This window comes from Bufo bufo, chromosome 8 (assembly GCF_905171765.1).
Source record: "Bufo bufo chromosome 8, aBufBuf1.1, whole genome shotgun sequence".
NCBI lineage: Eukaryota > Metazoa > Chordata > Amphibia > Anura > Bufonidae > Bufo > Bufo bufo.
The window spans coordinates 77,926,231-77,950,107 of NC_053396.1; the positions used below are offsets into that span (position 1 = coordinate 77,926,231).

At 45.8% G+C, this 23,877-nt stretch overlaps 1 protein-coding gene across 2 annotated transcripts in view; it reads right to left on the minus strand.

Moving 5' to 3' along the window:
- Window positions 1-23,877, minus strand: part of OPHN1 (oligophrenin 1) — a 245,681-nt gene that overhangs the window by 31,487 nt on the left and 190,317 nt on the right. For both annotated transcript variants that reach the window (XM_040442671.1, XM_040442670.1), the window contains exons 18-19: window positions 8,882-8,987; window positions 6,540-6,699 (exon numbers count right to left, since the gene is read on the minus strand). In XM_040442671.1, coding sequence (XP_040298605.1) covers window positions 6,540-6,699; window positions 8,882-8,987 — 266 coding nt within the window. The remainder of the gene's footprint in view (window positions 1-6,539; window positions 6,700-8,881; window positions 8,988-23,877) is intronic.

Consider the following 23,877-nt stretch of genomic DNA (forward strand, 5'->3'; position numbering starts at 1 on the left):
ATCAAAGAACCAGGGAGGAGAGGAAAGAAGTGGGGAGGGAAGGGAGAATGAGGGGGAGGAGAAAGGCAGGGCTACACTGCCAGGGAACCCAGGGTATTACCTAGAGATGATTTAAGGTACCAGGAGGTGTACTGAAAGGGTATGACTAACTCCTTGATCTCTTCGGAACTAAAGTGTGTGGCAAAAAAAATGTGCCATTTGCTAAAAAATTTTGAAGCCGAGCACTCCTTGTGTCTTGCTGCCTCTATTCTGTCAAAGCCCAACAGCACCTTCAGCTCAGAGACCACAGCAGGAATATCTGGCATGGTATCCATAAGCCAACGTTGAAGCAAAACTCTTTTGGCTATCAGTAATATAGAATGTAAGATTATCGGGATCTGAGTTGGACTGCCAGGCTGTCCCTCCTCCAGACGTATATAATGAAAGATCAGAGCCTGGGGCTCCATAGGTAACTCCAACAACCAGTGTTTCTTGACATAATCGACCACGGTGGCCCAAAAATTTGTTACCTTGGTACATGTCCAGATACCATGCCAGAAATCCGTTGCCACAACTTTGCAGTTTGGACAATGGGTAATGCGATCCGGGAATTGAGGCGAGGCTGGAAAATTAAAACCATAAATGGCATGATGCATCATTCTAAAATATGTTTCACGCCATGTTTTGCTTATAACACACTGGCAGACCTTGCTCCAACCTTCCAGGATCTTTTCCCTGATCTCATCATCCATGGTGATGCGTTCCCACTTCTTAAACAGAGTGGACACTTTGGCCTTCGTAAAGTTGCCTGAGAGAGCCCTATATAATCTCGAGAGGGATACTGTTTGAGGAGAGAAACTGAGGACCTCGTCAAAGGAGTTCGTAACCGCCTCCCTAGACAAGTCTCGTAACCTATGCGAACAGAACCCCAGAATCTGCATAATTAGCAAGAAATGGGAATCTGGCAGGGCATACTTTTCCTTCAATTCCTTTGGGGTCAGCCACCGTCTCTCCCCTTGGTGCATCAGATGTTCCGCCCTTGTCAGCCCCCTAGACACCCATAGCTCAGAGAGTCCTGAAATAAACCCCTGAGGGAATTCAAGATGACCCCACAGTGGCATCCATTTAGAGATTGCATGAGGCAAATTTACTGTTTTCCTAATCGCCTTCCAGGCTGCTATCGCATCTCTCAATAAAAGCAAGGTTTTAATATCCTTGGGCAGCGAGGCCAGGTTAGAGTGTAGGCACGCCACTAAATTTCAAGGAGTCACTAAGTTTTGTTCCAGTTCTCTATTTGAGAAGTGATCAGTATTGTGTACCCAATCCGAAACATGTCGCATAAGGCAGGATAGATTGTATCCCCCGTATGTTCGGGAATTTCACTCCACGCTCCGGTTTCCAGAGCATAAGCTTTGAAAGAGAGATATGAGGGCGCCTACCGGACCACAAAAACGCTTTATTTAGGGCAGTGACATCAGTGTGTTTCAATAAAATCGGGAGCATTTGGAGGGGGTATAGCAACTTAGAGAAGCTCATCATTTTGATGAGCTGACATCTGCCAAGGAGAGACAAGGGAAGCGAATGCCATCTCTGTAATTCTGATATGATTTTCGCTATGATGGGAGGGTAATTTAGTTGGTACAGTGAACCAGGGAGCTTACCAATTTTCACCCCTAGGTAGGTAATATGTCTCTTAACAGCTGTTAGGGAAAAACCCAAATCTGTCCAGAACTGGGAGGGATTTGTGGCGTGCAGCTCCAGGATCTCACTCTTGGAAGAATTAATTTTATAACCCGAGAAGGACCCAAAAAGACGTAGGAACTCCATTAGTGGGCCTAGGTGTCGCTGAAAGATCATCGGCATATAAAGCCAGCTTGACCTCCTTCTTACCTATAGTGATTCCCGAGTACATCTCAGAATCTTCTAAAAATCTAGCCAGAGGTTCGATGGCCAAGTCAAAAAGGAGGGGGGAGAGCGGACACCCCTGCCTGGTTCCTCTCTGAGCGGTATGAGCCTGGATCCTGCGGGTCTTTGTTAGGCTTTAAAATCAGTTTAATGTAGGCTACATTTACGTGGGCGGGGAAACTACCCGTGTGCAGGAGGTGGTTAAAGTATTCCACTAGTGTGGGGGCAAGATTTTCTTGTAGCGTTTTATAAAATTCCCCTGAGAACCCATCCGGGCCTGGTGTTTTCCCATAGTGTAAGGAGCGTATTATATGCAGTACTTCCTCAACTGAGATTTCAGCATTTAGAGTCCCCCGTTATTCCTCCGTCAGGGACGGTAATTTGATGTCCGACAAAAAACGCTCGCCCTTCTCTAGTTCGCCTGGAGTGTCCCTGTAAAGTCGCTCATAATATTTTCCTAACAGGTCATTAATCAGCTTAGGATTCGTTTGGACCGCTCCATCCTCACCTTTCAGAGTTGTGATAACCGTAGGAGCCCTCCTTCCCTTAGCTAAATTCGCCAGCATTTTACCCGATTTATTCCCAAACCTAAAAAGATCCGCCTGAAATTCTGAGCGATGCATGGCTTCCCGTCTATCCACCCACAATTCAAAGGTGCTCCTAGCTGCTATCCAGGCCTCCTTGTCCTCTTAGAGGAAAAGAGGAGGAGAGGGAAAAGGACAATAGACAATGCAAATACAACAGAGAACACTGCCTAAAATATAGCAGGAGGCAAAACCCGCTAGGCAGAACTAGGCTAGATGGTGACAGCCTACCCTAAACCTAGGTGTTGACTTCTCTTTTTTCCGCCATGGCAGAACTCCCGTACACCTGGCCTAAGCAATAACAATCAGTAAGGCTGAACAATCAAGAGCTCAAAAATTAAACATTAAACCAAGTAAGATAAATCCCTAGTCTGGGGCAACCGGATACCTCCCACGTACTGCCCATTAGGATTGAGCCCCACTAAAGATTAATGCCTGTCAGCGTCCCCTTCTGGAGTGTCTTCCTGATCCATTCCGTGAGCGATCATTCCCTCGGCGAGTCGTTGGTTCCGTTGACCTCTTCGGAGTGGAATGCTGAGGAGATAGGGTGACGTCACGCAGCTCTGAATCAAGAATCTCATCCCAGGCTTCCTCAGCCTCAGAGGGGGATCTGAAAGTGATAGTCCCTCCTTGTGCTCGATGAACCTTCAGAACCGCAGGAAAAAGTAACTGGAAGCAAATGTCTCTTTGGTAGAGTGTGGTGCAGATAGGGCTGAACGCCTTACGTTTTTTTCGCGACATCCGCCGAGAAATCCTCAAAAAGTAAGATTCTGTGACCCCTGATATTGATCTGGTGCTGTCTCTTGCGAAAGCTGAGGAGCAGGGCCACCTTATCATTAAAGTCCAGCAACTTAAAGATGACTTGACGAGGTCGTTCTGCCCCACCGCGGGGAGACTCAGTCTTAGAATCAGTTGTCAGGCCTTTTTCCGGGCCTATCCTGTGGGCGCATTCTACCCGACAGAAAAAGTTCAAGCCAAGGGCCTCAGGTAATTCCCTCTCGCATAGATCTAAGAGGTCAGGTGGTTTAATGGACTCGGGCAGACCCACCACCCTCAGGTTATTGCGGCGGGACCTGTTTTCCAAATCATGCACCTTAAAGCGCAAATATTCCAGGGCGTGCTGCTGTGATTTAATGACAGAATCGGAGTCCCCGACTTGTTGCTGAAGAGAGCGCAGCTCCTTCTCAAGGGTCCCTACTTGCATGTTGGTCTGATTTACTTCCTCCCTCAGGGAGTTAAAGGAGGCCATTATCGTCGTCTCCAGAGTCTTCTGGATATCTGGCATGATGCGTAAAGCAACTTCTATGGCCAGCTGTTTATAGTCCAAAGGGACCGAGCTACCCAGGGGGGACACATCTCCCTGAAGACTCTGGGAGCCCTCCTCTCGAAATATCAGCGGCTGGCTATCCGCCATCTTAGTCGCGTCCTGTGAGGCTGCTTGCTGCGCACCTGTGGTTTTCTGTCCGCTCCGGAGAAGGTACCGTTCCATCGCCGCCCCGATGCGGGTGAGTGGTGCCAGTCGAACTTCCCTCGGGGTTGAAATCACCTCCCCGCGCTGCAAAATGAAAGCGGTGGTCGGCGGTAAGCGGGAGCTCCGTGCGATGCTTCCTCACATGGCGGCGCCGGAAGTCCCTTTTTTTACTTTTTATTTAATAACTATTAGCCTCCTTAAGGGCTAGAACCCTTATCATATTCACCCTAATAGATCTCTACTAGGGTGAATAGGACTTTACACTCTCCCTGCTGCTCCGTGCTTTGTGCACACAACAGCAGGGAGCTGACCATGGCAGCCAGCCTCTCATGTGCCCCCCAGCCTCTGATCATGGCAGCCAGCCTCTCATGTGCCCCCCAGCCTCTCATGTGCCCCCCAGCCTTTCATGTGCCCCCCCAGCCCCTGAACCGCCCCCCAGCCTCTGATCCGCCTCTCATGTGCCCCCCAGCCTCTCATGTGCCCCCCAGCCTTTCATGTGCCCCCCAGCCTCTCATGTGCCCCCCCAGCCTCTGATCCGCCCCCCAGCCTTTCATGTGCCCCCCAGCCTCTCATATGCCCCCCAGCCCCTGATCCGCCCCCCAGCCTCTCATGTGCCCCCCAGCCCCTGATCCGCCCCCCAGCCTCTCATGTGCCCCCCAGCCTCTGATCCACCTCTCATGTGCCCCCCAGCCTCTCATGTGCCCCCAGCCTTTCATGTGCCCCCGAGCCTCTCATGTGCCCCCCTAGCCTCTGATCCGCCCCCCAGCCTTTCATGTGCCCCCCAGCCTCTCATATGCCCCCCAGCCCCTGATCCGCCCCCCAGCCTCTCATGTGCCCCCCCAGCCCCTGATCTGCCCCCCAGCCTCTCCCTCTTATCAGCCCCCTCTGGTAACTCAAACCCACCTCTCCCTCCCCAGTATTAATCATTGGTGGCAGTGGCCACAGGGTCCCCCTCCTCCCCCCCATCATTGTTGGCAGTGGGCAGTTCCGATTGGTTACCATGGCAGCCAGGAGTCACGCTACTGAAGTCCTGGCTGCCATGGTATGTTAGTGAGCAGCATTATACTCACGTGCGCCGTGGCCGCCGGACGCTCCTTCTTCTCATATGTCTGTGCGGCGCATTGCTAATGACAAAAGGAGCGACCGGCGGCCACGGCGCATGTGAGTATAATGCTGCTCACTAACATACCATGGCTGCCAGGACTTCAGTAGCGTGACTCCTGGCTGCCATGGTAACCGATTGGAGCCCCAGCATTACACTGCTGGGACTCCGATCGGAACTGCCCACTGCCACCAATGCAGACAAACATTCCCGGCACCCGACCTCTGACAGGACGCTGTGATCCGCGCGATTAACCCCTCAACTGAGGGGTTAATTGCGGCGGATTGCAGCGTGCAGTCATAGGGGCCGGGATATGGCCGGCACATTGGTATTCAGGCATTCATTGGTGGCGCAGTGGCCACAGTCCCTCCCCTCCTCCTCCTACTCTGTTCTCATTGGTGGTCAGCGGCAGCCGCGCACAGTGGGGAGGGAGAGACTTTCTCCTTCTCCACTGTGCCGGCTCAGGAGAACATGGTGCGCACAGAGAGCGCGATCATTTCGCGGTCCGGCGATATGCTCAAAATCCATATCGTGGCACAAATTTATATCGAATATCGCCCACCCTTAACCCCAAGCTCTGTAAGGTAATCAACACAGAGGATAATAGAATATTACAGAAGGATTTGGTTGCTGGGAGGTTTCTGAAGACAGACCAGACAATGATCAGATGTCGATGCTGACTTTTAAAGTAAAAAGATTGATATGACAACCACTTTAGTATATTACTATGATTAGACATTGTTAGTTGTCAGTTTTCAGTGAGGGTATGCTAGGTATACAAGACACGTTCTGCCTCCCAGAAAAGGGCTCATCAACGTGTAGCTTTAGGTCTAGGTCACAACCAAAGAAAACTGATGGCTAAATCTCTTTTATGCTACAACATCCATTCTCCCAAAAAGAGGAAATTTACAACTGGATCACTGACTGTAAATGCAGTTCTCACATCTTCTTAATATATTTTACATACACTAGGGATTAAACTACAGACATTTTATTGTTAATCTGGACTTAAAATACTTTGTGGACAATCTTATCAACTCTTATCAACCAATTCTAATATAATATTTATGTGCAAACACAGGGCACATTTATTAAGACCGGCGGTTTAGATGCCCTAAACTGGCCTCTTCATAACTTTGGCAGATCCTCCTCCAGTTCTAAATGTACGGTAGCTTACATTTAGACCTTTTACTACGCCTAAAACAGGCATAGAAAATGGCAAATCCCCATTTCCCCACCCACTTTTTTAGACCTGTCTTGAGCAGGAAGAAGTTGCGGACTGTGGCGCAACTAACCATCTAATATATGCGTATTTCAGCATCATAAATGACCCCCATTGTTTTGCAGCTACAGTGCAGATGGCCATCCATTTGCAATCCTACTGTTCTATTTTCTAGCTTTTTAAAGTGCCAGGTATAAACTGCACATCTCTAATAGTGAATAGATGTCAGATAGTTAGTAAGACTGGTGTTCGGATTATGGTAGGTGCAGTTCTTACCTTGTTACAATGTTCTATGAGAAGTTCCACCACAATATTTTGGAATTTGATGTTCATCATGGCGGCCACTGTATCTTCTTGGGCCCTCATCAAAGTTGGTCCAAAAATAACCCCCATATTAGAAGGAGACATGAGGTTCTCTTTGCTATGTTCACATACACTGCAATACAATGCACATCATGTCATATAATAGGAACAAACAAAGAAGAATAGAAATGAGTTTTTAACATTTTTTAAGAATCTGATAGAAGAGCCATTTATGCAACGTATCTTCTATTCATTTACATGCTATACCAAGAATGAACAGTGTCGTATTTAGTCTGTCTTTACAAGTAACGGAAGGAACAGTCAGTCTGCAAGCTCGCTGGGTACAAGGAAAGGTCTACTGGGAAAAAAATATTGGCAGTGTTTAGATTGAAGTAAAATCTGCATCATGCAGTGCCGTCTAGAACAGCTGTGGTAAAACTACAACTCCCAGCATGCACACTTGCTTGGCTGTTCTGAGATGTCCCACAGAAGTGAATGGAGCATGCTGGGACTTGTAGTCTCACCATAGCTGGAGTGCCAGTCTAGAAGAATCACATATGCATCCAGAGCATGACCCTTTAGGTCACAGAAAATTCTATATTATTTTACCTTAAATAGTTTAAACACGACTATGTACCCGCTTTAAAGCAAAGGACGCCTTTGGGAAACTGCGGTTATACATTAGAAAACTGCATGTACAGAAATATCTAGTCATTGCCTGAAGCGCTCTCATTACAAATGGTAACAGTGGAGAGCAGTAGCTGTTCTGCCTCTTGCTTACAGACATGAAGCGATGCACGGCACTTCAAAACTTCTTTCTCAAAGCAAAGACAAGCATATTCAACCAAAGTATTCAATCTAGAAAAAGAAAAAGTACAAGTGTATGGTGATATGTCACAATGCCTGACTGATCGATGTAGAAGAAGAAATAAACTGAACCTTTAGGATGGTGCTGTCAGTAGGAGTCGGAAGCAGGTAAGTATTGGTAACACAATACTTTTTATTTAAAATCGACGCGTTTCAGGGGTGGAGAGCCCACTTCATCAGGACAATATACAACAGGCCTGACTGATGGGAGGAACAACTGTGGGACTCATCAACTGGGGAAGGGGATTCTAAGACGTGGGTTATATGTAATCAATATCCAATCAGTGGGGGCCTGTCACCCCATAAAGCCTTGATCAGCCTTTCTTTGCAACCTATGGGCATTGGAACTAGCACTTTGAATGGAACAGGAAGCAAATTCACTTCAATGGCCCCAACACTTTGAATGGAGCTGTGCTTCCTGCGCCATTCAAAGGCTAATTCCAGTGCAGGAGGCTAGAGAATAGGTCAACAATAACAGGAGCCTGGAAACCCCCTTTAACCCCTTCAACCCTGGGCCAGTTTTCACCTTCCTGCCCAGGCCATTTTTTGAAAATTGGATGCGGCGATACCTAATATGTGTGTGTTTCCTTTTTTTTAAATATAAAATCAGGGGAAAGGGGCGTTTTTTCTTTTTTTTATTGAAATGTTGTTGTTTTTAGTTATAAAAAACTTTTTTTTTAACTTTTTTTTAAAACTTTATTTGTGTCCCACTCTGGGACTTTGCTTTTGGTGGTCTGATCCCCTCTGCAATGCATTACAATACATCTGTATTGTAATGCATTGCCTTCTAGTGTATTACACAGTAATACACTAACAGGTTGCCTAGGAGACCTAGCCTGAGGCTGAATCTCCTGGGCACCCGTAGAAGGAAGGTACGATGCCATGCAAGGCATTAGGCTGCCTTCTCACCCATCAGCGCCGACAGCGGCATAGAAGGGATTTGCGGCGGGTGAGGGAGCCCATCGGGTCCCCGCACTGCTGTGGCGGGGACACAATGGGCTCCCTCACCCGCCGCAAATCCTTTCTATCCCACGGTCAGCGCTGATCGCGGCATAGAAGGGGTTAATCCGCCGGTATCGGCTTGTACAGCAATGCTGGCAGATACAGCAGGGGCCTGCCTATCAGGGACTGCCGGGCCCCTGCAGTGATCGGGAGCACACCGCTCCGGTACCCGCTCGATCACCATGACGTAATAGTACTTCAAAATGCGGAAACGCACCTGCCGCCATGACGTACTATTATGTCATATGTCTGGAAGTGGATAAAAGCAGTCAGTGGACACTTTTACTATTAATACCAACAGACAGATGGGTGCACTGTGACAATCTCCACTGATGTGTATGGATGCATAAGCAATTTATGGGAAAAGCCCCAAAATACCCATCAAAGTGACTAGAGTTTAGACATTCTAACTCCAGTCACAAATCTTCCTCGTATTTTGGGATTACCTGGATAAGTGTCGTATAATAAGCTCCAGCATTTCCCGGTGATTGTCTGGCAGTCTATACACCAAGCAATGAATAGCTCCCAGTCTGTAATCCAAATTTTCAGATTCTGTGTATTAAAGAAATTATACATTTTTGGTACAAGATACATTGAAGAAAAAAAATATACAGTCTGAAAAGAAATGCATTCATGAATGTATAACTGCACACATGTATCTCAATCTGCCAGCTGAATAATACCTGTATAACAACATTATTTCGATTTATTTTTTTCAACTTTATTTTTATTAAACATTTTTTAAGTATACATACAGAAAAGTGTACATGGAGATATTTCAAAGATACCTTTAAAGGGAATCTGTCACCTGGTTTGAGCATATTAAAGTGTTACTACTGCCATGTACAATAAAATACCTTATTTCTTGCTGTAGTCTTCCTTTTTTGTTTCATGGTTTCATTAGCGATAAAATCCACTTATTGTGTTAGGCCTCCTGCACACGACCGTTGTGTGCACCCGCGGCCGTTGTGCCGTTTTCCGTTTTTTTTCGCTGACCCATTGACTTTCAATGGGTCCGTGGAAAAAACGGGAAATGCACAGTTTTGCAGCCGCATCCGTGATCCGTGTTTCCTGGCCGTGAAAAAAATATGACCTGTCCTATTTTTTTCACAGCCAACGGTTCACGGACCCATTCAAGTCAATGGGTCCGTGAAAGAACACAGATGCACACAAGATTGGCATCCGTGTCCGTGATCCGTGGCCGTAGGTTAGTTTTTATACAGACGGATCCGAAGATCCGTCTGCATAAAGCTTTTTCAAAGCTGAGTTTTCACTTCGTGAAAACTCAGAACCGACAGTATATTCTAACACAGAAGCGTTCCCATGGTGATGGGGACGCTTCTAGTTAGAATACACTACAAAATGTGTACAAGACTGCCCCCTGCTGCCTGGCAGCACCCGATCTCTTACAGGGGGCCGTGATCAGCACAATTAACCCCTTCAGGTGCGGCACGTGAAAGGGTTAATTGTACTATCATATCCCCCTGTAAGAGATCAGGGCTGCCAGGCAGCAGGGGGCAGACCCCCCCCCCCCCCCCTCCCCAGTTTGAATATCATTGATGGCCAGTGCGGCCCCCCCCCCCCTCTATTGTAATTATTCGTTGGTGGCACAGTGTGCGCCCCCCCTCCCTCCCTCTATTGTAATAATTCGTTGGTGGCACAGTGTGCGCCCCCCATCGGCCCCCCCTCCCTCTATAGCATTAACAACATTGGTGGCCAGTGTGCGGCCTCCCATCTCCCCCCCCCCCCATCATTGGTGGCAACGGAGTTCCGATCGGAGTCCCAGTTTAATCGCTGGGGCTCCGATCGGTAACCATGGCAACCAGGACGCTACTACAGTCCTGGTTGCCATGGTTACTTAGCAATAGTACAATAGTAGAAGATTCATACTTACCTGCTGCTGCGATGTTCGTGTCCGGCCGGGAGCTCCACCTACTGGTAAGTGACAGCCTCAGGTCTGTGCGGCGCATTGCTAAATGAACTGTCACTTACCAGTAGGAGGAGCTCCCGGCCGGACACGAACATCGCAGCTCCCAGGTAAGTATGAATCTTTTACTATTGTACTATTGCTAGTAACCCGCTGCCACCAATGATCGGGGGGGGGGGGGGCCATGGGAGGCCGCACACTGGCCACCAATGTTGTTAATGCTATAGAGGGAGGGGGGGGCCGATGGGGGGCGCACACTGTGCCACCAACGATTTATTACAATAGAGGGAGGAAGGGGGGGGGGGCGCACACTGTGCCACCAACGATTTAGTACAATAGAGGGAGGAAGGGGGGGGGGGGGGGGGGGGGGCGCACACTGTGCCACCAACTAATTATTACAATAGAGGGAGGAAGGGGGGGGGGGCGCACTGGCCACCAATGATATTCAAACTGGGGGGGGGGGGGGGTCTGCCCCCTGCTGCCTGGCAGCCCTGATCTCTTACAGGGGGATATGATAGTACAATTAACCCCTTCAGGTGCGGCACTTGAGGGGTTAATTGTGCTGATCACGGCCCCCTGTAAGAGATCGGATGCTGCTAGGCAGCAGGGGGCAGTCATGTACACAGTTTGTAGTATATTCTAACTAGAAGCGTCCCCATCACCATGGGAACGCCTCTGTGTTAGAATATACTGTCGGAAATGAGGTTTCACGATCTAACTCATATCCGACAGTATATTCTAACATAGAGGCGTTCCCATGGTGATGGGGACGCTTCAAGTTAAAATATACCATCGGATTGGAGAAAACTCCGATCCGATGGTATAAAAGGGACTCCAGACTTTACATTGAAAGTCAATAGGGACGGATCCGTTTGAAATGGCACCATATTGTGTCAACGTCAAACGGATCCGTCCCCATTGACTTGCATTGTAATTCAGGACGGATCCGTTTGGCTCCGCACGGCCAGGCGGACACCAAAACGACTTTTTTTTCATGTCCGTGGATCCTCCAAAAATCAAGGAAGACCCACGGACGAAAAAACGGTCACGGATCACGGAAAAACGGGACCCGTTTTTGCAGACCGCAAAAAAATACGTTTGTGTGCAGGAGGCCTTATGCAAATGAGTATCCAAAGTACCCAGAGGGGCGTTCTTATCCTTCTCTGGCGCCCAATAACTCCCCCCTACAGTGCCCAGCCCGCCTTCCTTTAGAGCCCAAGCACGCCTCTTCCAGCATAAGTAACTGCCCACACCCAAACTCTTTGCCGCTGCCCCCTCCGCTATGTGAAATCTCACGCAGGCGCAGTACTGTGGACTGCCTGCACGATGTAGAAGCTCCTGAGGGCAACAGCTTCAAATGTGTCACTGGGCATGTGCCGAGCCCAGTGACAAATTTAAAGCTATTGCCCTCAGGAGCTTTTACATTGCGCAGGCAGTCCACAGTACTGCGTCTGCGTGAGATTTCACAGAGCGGACGCAATGAATCTGTGGGCGTAGTTACATCCAAATAATCCCATAGCAGAGGGGGGCGGCGGCAAAGAGCTTGGGTGAGGGCAGTTACTTATGCTGGAAGAGGCGTGCTTGGGCTCTAAAGGAAGGCGGGCTGGGCACTGTAGGGTGAAGTTACTGGGCTCCAGAGAAGGATAATAACGCCCCTCTGGCCACCTTGGACACTCATTTGCATAACATAAAAAGTGGATTTTATCGCTAATGAAACAAAAAATGATTACTACAGCAAGAAATAAGGTATTTTATTGTACAGGGTGGGCCATTTATATGGATACACCTTAATAAAATGGGAATGGTTGGTGATATTAACTTCCTGTTTGTGGCACATTAGTATATGTGAGGGGGGAAACTTTTCAAGATGGGTGGTGACCATGGCGGCCATTTTGAAGTCGGCCATTTTGAATCCAACTTTTGTTTTTTCAATAGGAAGAGGGTCATGTGACACATCAAACTTATAGGGAATTTCACAAGAAAAACAATGGTGTGCTTGGTTTTAACGTAACTTTATTCTTTCATGAGTTATTTACAAGTTTCTGACCACTTATAAAATGTGTTCAATGTGCTGCCCATTGTGTTGGATTGTCAATGCAACCCTCTTCTCCCACTCTTCACACACTGATAGCAACACCGCAGGAGAAATGCTAGCACAGGCTTCCAGTATCCGTAGTTTCAGGTGCTGCACATCTCGTATCTTCACAGCATAGACAATTGCCTTCAGATGACCCCAAAGATAAAAGTCTAAGGGGGTCAGATCGGGAGACCTTGGGGGCCATTCAACTGGCCCACGACGACCAATCCACTTTCCAGGAAACTGTTCATCTAGGAATGCTCGGACCTGACACCCATAATGTGGTGGTGGGGGCACCATCTTGCTGGAAAAACTCAGGGAACGTGCCAGCTTCAGTGCATAAAGAGGGAAACACATCATCATGTAGAAATTTCGCATATCCAGTGACCCCCTTAGACTTTTATCTTTGGGGTCATCTGAAGACAATTGTCTATGCTGTGAAGATATCAAACTCCAAAGAGCTAGTGGGACTTCTCTACCTAGCCACCTTTCCCAATTTCTCATATATAAATGTCCTCCCCCCATTAGATAAGTCTGGGAGGAGAGCAGATCATATATATCTGAGATGAGACCTCTAGCCGATGGACCTCTTAGACATAGTTTCTCAAATGGGGCAAGGGGAGGTATTAATCCAGAGCCACTGGCGGAACGACAATAATGGATTATTTGTTGGTAGTGAAATGCAGAGGAAGAGGGGAAAGCATATTTACTTTGTAGTTCCGTAAAAGATAAGAGTTGGTTTGTTAGAGGGTTATGCAGGTCATGAAAACGAAAAAGTCTCCTTGCAATCCAGGGGCTAGCCATGTCCGATTCACTACTATTGCCTAAGTGTGGAGTGAATAGAAATGGAATAAGTGAGGAATGTAGAGTGGAGAGGTTAAATTTTATCTTGCAGATTAACCATTAGCTTCTAGTAAACATCATGAGGCCCAATAAGTTTTGAGGCGCGATGTCAGCTGGGCGACCCCATATAATAGCACTCATGTGAACCGGGGCTAGCCATAGCCACTCTGCTTCTGTCCATTTATTGAAGGAATGTAGTGTGGTCCAAGAAGCTAAATGTCTAAGATGTGTGGCATAGTAGTAGAGGGCAATACGGTGCCGTTTATTATTCCACACAAATGTGAGAAAGGCAGACTTAATTTCTACTATGCGGCCTAGTAAGAATATATGTAGGGACCTCCACTTACTGAGAAGTGTGTTGATGTTAGCTATTACCGGGGGGAAATTTTCTGCATATAAAAGCAGGGTAAGTAGGAGTGATATGAACCCCTAAGTATTTTATAGAACAGTTCTGCCAGGAGTATTTAAAAGACTGTTGCAAAGCCTTTAATGTTTGTGATGGTATATTTAAGGGAAAGTCTTCTGTTTTTGTATTATAAATTTCTCGAGAGTCTACTGTAGTGAGTAATAGTGGCATGCAGATTAAGGAGTGAGGTGATCGGATTAGTTAGCGTTAAAAGTACGTCGTCTGAAAATAAAGATATAGTAAAGGATCGGTCCTTTATCTGGATGCCCTTGATGTCTGGGTTTGCCCAGATCCGAGCGACCAGGGTTTCAATACTGAGTACATACAGAAGCGGAGACAGGGGACAACCCTGTCGGGTTCCATTTTTAATATGAAATATAGAGGAGCATGCAGGGGGTAGATTGACACGTGCTGTAGGAGTCGAATAAAGACCTCCAAGTGCCTGTAGAAATGGGCCTGCAAACCCAAATCTCTGTAGTGCATGAAACATGAAAGACCAATTAAGACGGTCAAAAGCTTTTTCTGCATCAAGGCTAAGAAGCAGAGCTTCAGTCGACTCCTTAGCGACCGCATCAATCAAGTTGATTACCCGTCTTGTGTTATCCCCCACCTGTCGGAACTGGACAAACCCCACTTGATCTTGAGACTTGTGGATCAGCTGGGGGAGCCAACAGCTCAACCGATTTGCCAGCAATTTGGTAAAGATCTTCAGGTCTGAGTTTAGCAGACTAATTGGACGATAGCTAGCACATTCTGAAGGATCCTTTCCTGGCTTAGGTACTACTGTTATAAAAGATTGAAGCATGGTTTGCGGTATAGGGTCTCCTGTCAGCAAGGAGTTGAATAGAGGGATCATATGTGGAATCAAAATCTCACTATACGTTTTATGGTAGTGATATGTGAGGCCATCAGTAGTAGTGATATGTGAGGCCATCAGGGCTTATTTCCCGGTAATTCCTGTACTACCTCCCTCAATTCCTCCAATGTAATTTGTTGATTTAGGTGTGATAAGGCTTCTAGAGGGAGAGTGGACAAGGTACAATCAGATAAATAGTTATCTAACACCTGGGATCTGGTCTCAGGATCACCAGGAAGCTCTGAAGTAAGGGAGTAGAGGGAGGCATAATATGAGTGGAAAAGGTCATCAATCTTCAGGGCAAAATACTGAATGCCCGTGGGGTCTTTTATAACCTGGGGGGTGGATGAGATTGCACGGTCGCGTAACTGTTTTGCTAATACTGTATGGGGTTTATTACCAAATTAGAAGAAACGCTGCTTGGAGTATCTAAGGAGCTTCTCTGTTTTATTAAGAGAGAGACTTTTTAACTGGCTTCTAAAGGTCAAGAATCTTCCTTGGAAGGCATTTTAAAGGGCTGACAACCAGGTCTTGTTCGGCCTGGCGTAATTCCGCTAGACACTTTTTGTGATGACTATCCCTATCTTTTTTAATCCGAGAGGCTGTTGAGATGCAACATCCCCGGAAGACTGCCTCATGGGCTTCCCAAAATATCCCAGGTGAGGATACTGACGATTTGTTAGTCTGGAAATAATTGATTAAGTGGGTTCTCAGTTCTTCCCTTTTTGTAGTGATTTATGTATTTTTATATTTTCAGCCACACATTATTTCATCTTGTGTAGGATGTTTTTGTGGTGCATGTGGTCCGCTGCCGGCATCCTCCATGGTATGCATTGCCGTTAGTTCAGTAATTTTTCAATTCTTCCCTTGAAACGACACTAGTCAAAAGGGTTTCATGTAAACGCCAGTGAGTGCGTTTCGGAGGGGAAGCCGCTAAATCCAAATCTACATTTAGAGGGGCATGATCTGACCAGGTGATAGAACCTAGCAAAACTGAGGACAGCAATCGGAGGGTCAGTAGGTTGCCAAAAAATAAAAAATTCTGGTGTGCGTTTGGTGCGGGTGGGAAAAAATTAATACTGACGCGCAGTGGGATTATATATTCTCCATAGATCATAAAGGGAATGGGAGTGTATACGAAAGCTCCTAGACAAACCGTAAGAAGCTTGGGAAGGGGTGGAGTGCATAGCTAGTCTATCAGCTATGTCAGAAAAATGTCCCCTCCTAGTATTAAAGCAGAGTTCTGATATGCCCTTAAGGTTGACAAAACAGAGGAGATAAAAGAAATCGGACCTGAGTTAGGAGAGTATATATTACATAAGGTTAATATATTACATAGCTTGCTGCTTTTCCAAGACTGCTTTACCAAGAGCTGATCTACAAGAGCATTGGAGATATTCAGGAGACTAACTTAGTCTAACTCAGAGTTTTTCCACTGTAGCAGAACTTCAGTAGTGTTTCTAGTGAATACTCAGACACTGTGTTTCAAAAGAGGTAAGGAATTTGCTAGACACGGTATCTCTATTATCTGATTGCAAATGAGCATAGGCGAGTAAGGTGTTAATTTACTGTTGGGGGAGGAGCCTTTGTGGGAGTGTGTGTATATATATCCACACAATATTAGCTTGCTAATTATAGCTTGCTGCTTTTCCAAGACTGCTTTACCAAGAGCTGATCTACAAGAGCATTGGAGATATTCAGGAGATACTCAGGAGGTAATCTGGAGGTGGATACAATCTAAACAAGTAAGATTTGTTTGTTTAAAATCTTTCCCCTCTTTACAATGGCAGACCTGGTTCTGTGCAGGAATTGTTGTGCTTTTATTTCAGGTTCCACTCTTCAGAGGTTTGGATACTGTCTGATCTGTAGACAGCTCTCCATAATGCAGCAGGAAATTACCTTTTTGAAATATGAGATTTTTAAATTAACCACTAAACAAACTCAGGCTGAGAACATTGCAATGCCACTGCCACAGAGGCCCCCTAGAAATGGAAGATGGGTTACTGTAGGTTCTGGTAGACTGAGAGTTGTGGATAGAAGGCATGTCCCACAGTCTGTGGCTCTCCATAATTCATTTGCAGAACTTTCAGAGTGCAAGAGCAACATGGAGGATGGCTCAAGCACAGTGGGTGAGAAACAATCATCTCCCATGCCTAAAGTATGTAAGACTGCAGACAAAGACAAAAAGGAGAAGGTGAGGATTGATAGTAAGCAGCAGTTGGTGGGCGATTCCATCATAAGAGGTGTGAAGTTTGAGGAAAATGGTGTTGTGAGATGTCTCCCTGGTGCTACCGCTAGCAGGGATAGACGACGGATCCTTAATATTGTTAGGCAAGCAAAGCAGGAAAGGGAGGTGGATGTTATTCTCCATCTTGGGACAAACAATCTGGCTTGCAATGAGGTTTCAAAGGTGAAAGAAGCTTTTCACACACTTGGAGAGGATATACGGGAGGTTGCACCAACTGTTTCATTCTCTGCAGTTTTGCCTGTGCATAACCTTCAGCATGATAGGAAGATGCGCATTAAGGAATTCAATGTCTGGCTTGGTGAATGGTGTCTGAACCAAGGGTTTGGCTTTGTGTCTCATGTTAGCTCTTGTTGGAATGGAAAAGAACTGTACAAGAAAGATGGTTTGCATCTTTCTCTCAAAGGAACGAATGTCCTCGGTGAACAGTTCCAAGTATTTGCTAAGAAGCATTTAAACTAGGAAAGAGGGGCAAAAGAGTGATAATCCAGCAGTCCAACTGCCCCCCGGAACAATGCCAGAAGAGGCCAGTAGCACAAAGGTTAAGAAATGACAAGCTCAGAGTCTTGTCTACAAATGCTCGCAGTCTAGGGAATAAGATCAATGAACTTGAGGCTATAATGGCATCTGAGAATATAGATGTGGTGGCTGTTACTGAGACGTGGTTCAAGGGGAGTAATGACTGGGATATATCAATACCAGGGTTCTCTCTATACAGGAAAGACAGAGAAGGCAAGAAGGGGGGAGGGGTGGCCCTGTATGTGAAAGATAGCATAAAATCTAATTTGATACAAGTTAGCGAAAACAATTTAGAGTCAGTTTGGGTTACCGTGCAGCTTGATAATCATAAGGTAACTTGAGTAGGTGTGCTATATAGACCACCTAGCCAAGTCAAAGAATTAGATGATCTACTAGTTGAGGAAATAGCTAAAATGACATTGAAGGGGGAAGTTATCATTATGGGAGACTTCAATCTTCCAGATGTAAACTGGAAAACCAAAATAGCTAGTTCTGCCAGGAGTACAGATATTCTAAATTCCCTACTGGGATTATCTCTACAGCAAGTAGTGGAGGAGCCAACCCGGAAGGAGGCCATTTTAGATTTAGTATTCACAAATGGGAATTTGGTATCTGATATTACTGTAGGGGAAAGATTGGGATCTAGTGATCACCAGTCAGTGTGGTTTACTATAAGTACAGTGACTGAGTCACACCACACAAAAACAAAAGTTTTAGATTTTAGAAAAACTGACTTTTCTAAAATTAGATTAGTGGTATACGAGTCCCTATCAGACTGGAACAGTTTCATTGGAGTCCAGGAGAAATGGGACTACTTAAAAGTGGCACTATTGAAGGCAACAGAAAATTGCATTAGTCTTGTCAGTAAAAGCAAAAAAAGGAAGAGACCACTGTGGTACTCAGCAGAAGTGGCCAAAATCATTTAAAACAAAAAGATAGCATTTATGAATTATAAAAAATAAATAAATGTGGATGACAGACAAATTTATAAGATTAGGCAGAGAGAGGCCAAACAAGTTATAAGAGCTTCTAAAGCACAGGCAGAAGAGAAATTAGCTCAGTCAGGGAAAAAAGGCGAGAAGGCATTCTTCAGATACATAAATGAAAAAAGGAAACTAAAACAAGGAATTACCAAATTAAAAACAAAAGAAGGAAGGTATATTGAAGAAGATAAAGAACTAGCTGACTGCCTCAATGAATACTTCTGTTCAGTTTTTACAAAGGAAAATGAAAATGAAGGAGAAGGACCTCAGTTAGGAAAGAAGACTAATGAATCTTTTGATGCATGTGTCTTTACAGAGGAAGAGGTTCTAAGTCAGCTGTCTAAAATTAATACAAATAAGTCACAGGGGCCTGATGGGATACACCCAAAGCTATTAAAAAAGAGCTCAGCGGTGAACTAGCAAAACCATTAACAGATTTATTTAACCAATCACTGGCAACAGGAGTCGTCCCAGAAGATTGGAAATTAGCAAATGTTGTGCCCATTCACAAGAAAGGTAGTAGGGAGGAATCGGGCAACTATAGGCCAGTAAGCCTGACATCAATAGTGGGGAAATTAATGGAAACCATACTTAAGGAGAGGATTGTCGAACATCTAAAATCCCATGGATTGAAAGATGAAAAACAGCATGGGTTTACTTCAGGGAGATCATGTCAAACTAATCTTATTGATTTTTTTGATTGGATGACTAAAATAATAGATGGAGGAGGTGCAGTAGACATCGCTTATCTAGACTTTAGTAAGGCTTTTGATACTGTCCCACATAGAAGGCTTATCAATAAAGTGCAGTCTTTGGGCTTGGACTCCCATATTGTTGAATGGATTAGGCAGTGGCTGAGGGACAGGTAACAGAGGGTTGTAGTCAATGGAGTATATTCAGACCAAGGTCTTGTTACCAGTGAGGTACCTCAGGGATCTGTTCTGGGACCCATATTGTTTAATCAGCGAAATTGCAGAAGGCCTCGATGGTAAGGTGTGTCTTTTTGCTGATGACACAAAGATTTGTAACAGGGTTGATGTTCCTGGAGGGATACACCAAATGGAAAAGGATTTAGGAAAACTAGAGGAATGGTCAAAAATCTGGCAACTAAAATGTAATGTTGATAAGTGCAAGATAATGCACCTGGGACGTAAAAACCCAAAAGCAGAATATAAAATCAGTGATACAGTCCTAACCTCAGTATCTGAGGAAAGGGATTTAGGGGTCATTATTTCAGAAGACTTAAAGGTAGGCAGACAATGTCATAGAGCAGCAGTAAATGCTAGCAGAATGCTTGGGTGTATTTGGAGAGGAATTACCAGTAGAAAGAGGGAGGTGCTCATGCCGCTCTACAGAGCACTAGTGAGACCTCATTTGGAGTATTGTGCTCAGTACTGGAGACCATATCTCCAGAAGGATATTGATACTTTGGAGAGAGTTCAGAGAAGAGCTACTAAACTGGTACATGGATTGCAGGATAAAACTTACCAGGAAAGATTAAAGGACCTTAACATGTATAGCTTGGAAGAAAGACGAGACAGAGGGGATATGATAGAAACTTTTAAATACATAAAGGGAATCAACAAGGTAAAAGAGGAGAGAATATTTAAAAGAAGAAAAACTGCTACAAGAGGACATAGTTTTAAATTAGAGGGGCAAAGGTTTAAAAGTAATATCAGGAAGTATTACTTTACTGAGAGAGTAGTGGATGCATGGGATAGGCATAAGGCCATCCTTCATATAAGATAGGGCCAGGGGCTATCCATAGTATTTAGTATATTGGGCAGACTAGATGGGCCAAATGGTTCTTATCTGCCGACACATTCTATGTTTCTATGTTTTTATTTCCTGCCAGATAAAGAGCCATTGAGAATGAGATAGCGGCTCTGTGCATCGACCTCCGTCTTTTCAATTTGTAAAGAGCATGCTTTAGCTATCAATTTAGCAACTCCTGCAGTTTTAGTTGGGGCATTGGCCATGTAAGATGTAGGGAACAAAGGTTTTGCAAATTGTAGTGACCCCGTCCCTGAAAGATGTGTCTCTTGGAAAAATATGATCTCCGCTTTAGACCTACGCATTTCTTGGAGAGCCAGTCTCCGTTTAGAGGGTGAATTTAGCCCTTTGACATTTAAGGATAAGAACTTAACCATATTGACTAAGAGGGAACCTTGACCTCTTGTGATGAAGGGGTCTATGTTCATCGCCACGTATACCATATCTCAGTGGGTCTGCCCCCAGTCTGCTCTCTTCTCCCACAGCTGACCGCACCCCTGTATACGTTAGAATAGAAAGGGACCTCTGGAGAGCGAAGGAGAGAACAAAACGTAAGGTAGAATATCCCTCAATAAAGGAGAGTACAAAACTTCAGAAAAATATCAGAACTAATCTTCTCAGCATAGGGTTTCTTTTGGAGCCTAAAACTAAGGCCTTGAAGTTGTAATAGGCCAAAGACTACTAATAAGACTCTCAGTGGGAGCATAGCGGGAGCCAAGGAGAGTACAACTAAGGACCAAAAGAAAAGACTAACAACTAGAGACGTGCCTAGCAAGACTCCATAACAGTGAGGCAGAATGTAAGCCCTCAACAATAAGGAAGTAAGATAGAGCTAGTGAAGCAATCATAAGGAAATAATGATACTCAACATTCGCAACAGTCCAGTGGTTATGTGGGGCCTTCAAGCGGGCAATATGCCCGGACGTAGCCATCGATGGGTCGCTGCCGATGGTTTCAGACGACGCTTGTCGGAACGGACTGTGGTCCAGGTCAGCGGAAGAACATCCGTCGGGGCCTCCCAGTCAGGTAAAGATGGAGGTTGGATGTCTAGATGCGTGCAGAATTCGCATAGATCTTCAGGTGAACGCAAGGTTGTTGTAGATCCGTTTTTCCTCGGTGTAAAGCTGAAGGGAAACCCCCACTGATAGGGAATGGCATTCTGGCTAAGCACCTCGAGTAGTGGTTTCAACGCTTTGCGCTTCTGGAAAGTTATTTATTATAGATCTTTAAAAAAATGGACACTTGTGAGCCTTTGAAGTCCAAGTTACGTAAGGACCGGGCTTTAGACACTATCTCTTCTTTCAGGGGTGAAGTCATTGACATAGCATATTATATCTCGTGGGGCTCCCTCCATAGATTTAGGGCGAAGAGCCCGGTGGGGCTGATCCATTTTAATGGAGTGGGTAACTGGGCGTTCCAAGATAGTATTAAAAAGGTGATTTAGTATTGCAGGAACGTCTTCCCTTTCTGCAGATTCAGGGACTCCTCTCACCCGTATATTGTGACGTCTGCCCCTGTTATCTAGATCCTCTACATGCCATTGCAGGTCACGTAAAAGAAGAGACTGCGCGTAAGTGCGGTCTTGGACATGGTGTACCACTGATCTGTCAGTATTGTGGTCTTCCTCTAGCTAACTGAGGCGAAGGCCTATATTCTGGACATCTTTTCGGATTGCCGCCATTTCGGCTTTGAATGAGTCTGTAACTTCTGACATAAGGGCTCGGAAGTCCTGTTTCATTGGGAGCCGTTGGATATGGGAGCACCAAGTAGGAGGGGGTGACTTGGGGGGGTCCAATTCTGCAGAGCTTAAGGATGAGGATTATCGGTGTCCAGAAGGGGAGCGAGACCGCAATATCAGTGAGATATCTGTGCACTCTGCTGGATGGAGCATGGGCATCTTCTCAGGTGTACAATCTGTGCTTCTCCAAGACTTAGAGGTTCTTCGTGGTAATGGAACCGGCTTCTGTTGGGGTACCTCAATGCCAGAGATAGCTGGGGGTGATAGGTCCCCTGAAGGAGCTAATGTAGGTGTCCCCCTCTGAGAGATCAGTTGCCCATTGTCAGTAAGGGTGCTCTGTGGTGAGCTTGGCTCAGGGGGGGGGCAGCGAGGTCACCAGCGGCGATGCAGCCCTTGGCTGAGTGAATACATGTGGGTTCAGGAGCTGTCCCTGTATGGCATCCCGAGCGGAGGGTGAAGGAGCCTGTGATGCGGCCCAGTGAGATCCGAGCCCTTCCTCCTCTGCCGCCGGCCCCAGTGATTCAAACTGCCTCCTTACATCCAAGTCCGGCAGAGGGATGTCGTCCTCCGTAGCAGGGGGCCCAGGCTGGTGTATAGTCGGCGCTCTATGGAGCGTGGAGCGCGATGCAGGCGACGGGAGGGAGGTTGGGAGGTAAGAAAGTAAGCGTGGTGAGAAGGCGTCATCTTGGGATCAGGTTCGTCCCTCTCCTTGAGCAGGAATGCATCCATGGTTAGGGACACCGAGGTTTCCTGGAGATCCACGCTGCTCTTCGACGGCTTCCCAACTCTCCTGTTCCCCATAATGACGAGGGGGATGCAAATGTTGACCTTAATTGAGCTTGTTGGCTCCGGAGCTCAGCAATCAAGCGTCTTGCGCCATTGGCCCCCACTGGTCAGATGCTGATGATCTATCCAGAGGATAGATCATCAGTTTAAACAAACTGCAAAATCCTTTAACATTTCTACCCTTCCTCCTGAAAGGGGGCGTGGCTTCACAGGGAAGGGGCAAAGTTTAAATCCATCTTTGTGCACTAAAATTTTGGATCTTTTCTGGAGTAAAACTAAGCCAACTTATAGGTGGTGTACACTTGTGGATAGTAAATAGATGCAACAGATATTCCATCCAGCATCAGCCACTATGATAAATCTGGTGCAGTTTATGACCAAGTTTACACTGGCCTAATCGTAGTATTAGTAAATCTGTTTATTTCAGTTGCACCAGTTATACTTTTTCAATGTCGCTTTCTGTTGTGTTAGGAATTAGCCTACAGAAATTGATATAATACAATGATCTTGATTACATATTTACATATCTACTTTACATCCTGATGTTCACACATTTCTGCCACCTGAGTCACAAACCAAACTAATTTGAGGCCCTGCTATAGACAAAGAAATAACTTGCTTCAGTGCTCCTTCTTGTGGCCAGAGCACATACTCCCCTCTTCACTTCCTCTCCTGGTGGCTGCATTTGCTCGATCATCTCTTCTGGCTCTAACATATTTTTGATGATGGCTCCCTCTTCTGGTTACAACACATTCCAAATATTCATTCTCTATGATGACCACTTCACCTTCTTTCTAATTTAATTGCAATTCAATACAGTTACCACTAAACTACTGACTATGGGATGCCACATAATCTCATTATTTCCTGATGAGGCTGTGGTGGATGGAGAGTGTAAATGTACCCCTCCTGAATGCACAGGTGAGAAGTAATATCATTACAGAGTAAACATAAAATTATGCAAAAGTTTATTAACATGTCCCTAATGCCCTAATAACCCTTTTTGTAATATAGTTTATTAATGCATTTTTATTGCACTTTTCCCTACCTAAAACACGCCATTCCCTGTGCACTTCAAATCTACTTCTCTGTACACCGCTGACTGCTCAGCTGTGTACAGAGTATGGCGTACACATTTTATCAATGGGGCCACAGCGCAGCGAGTACGGGCAGGAGCGCATATTGCTAATCCTGACCATGCACCCCAGAGGTTTTCTAAATCTTGGCATAGCACATAGGTACCCTTTAACCATGTGCTATGCCAGCTCTTAGCTTAGCGAATCAGGCAG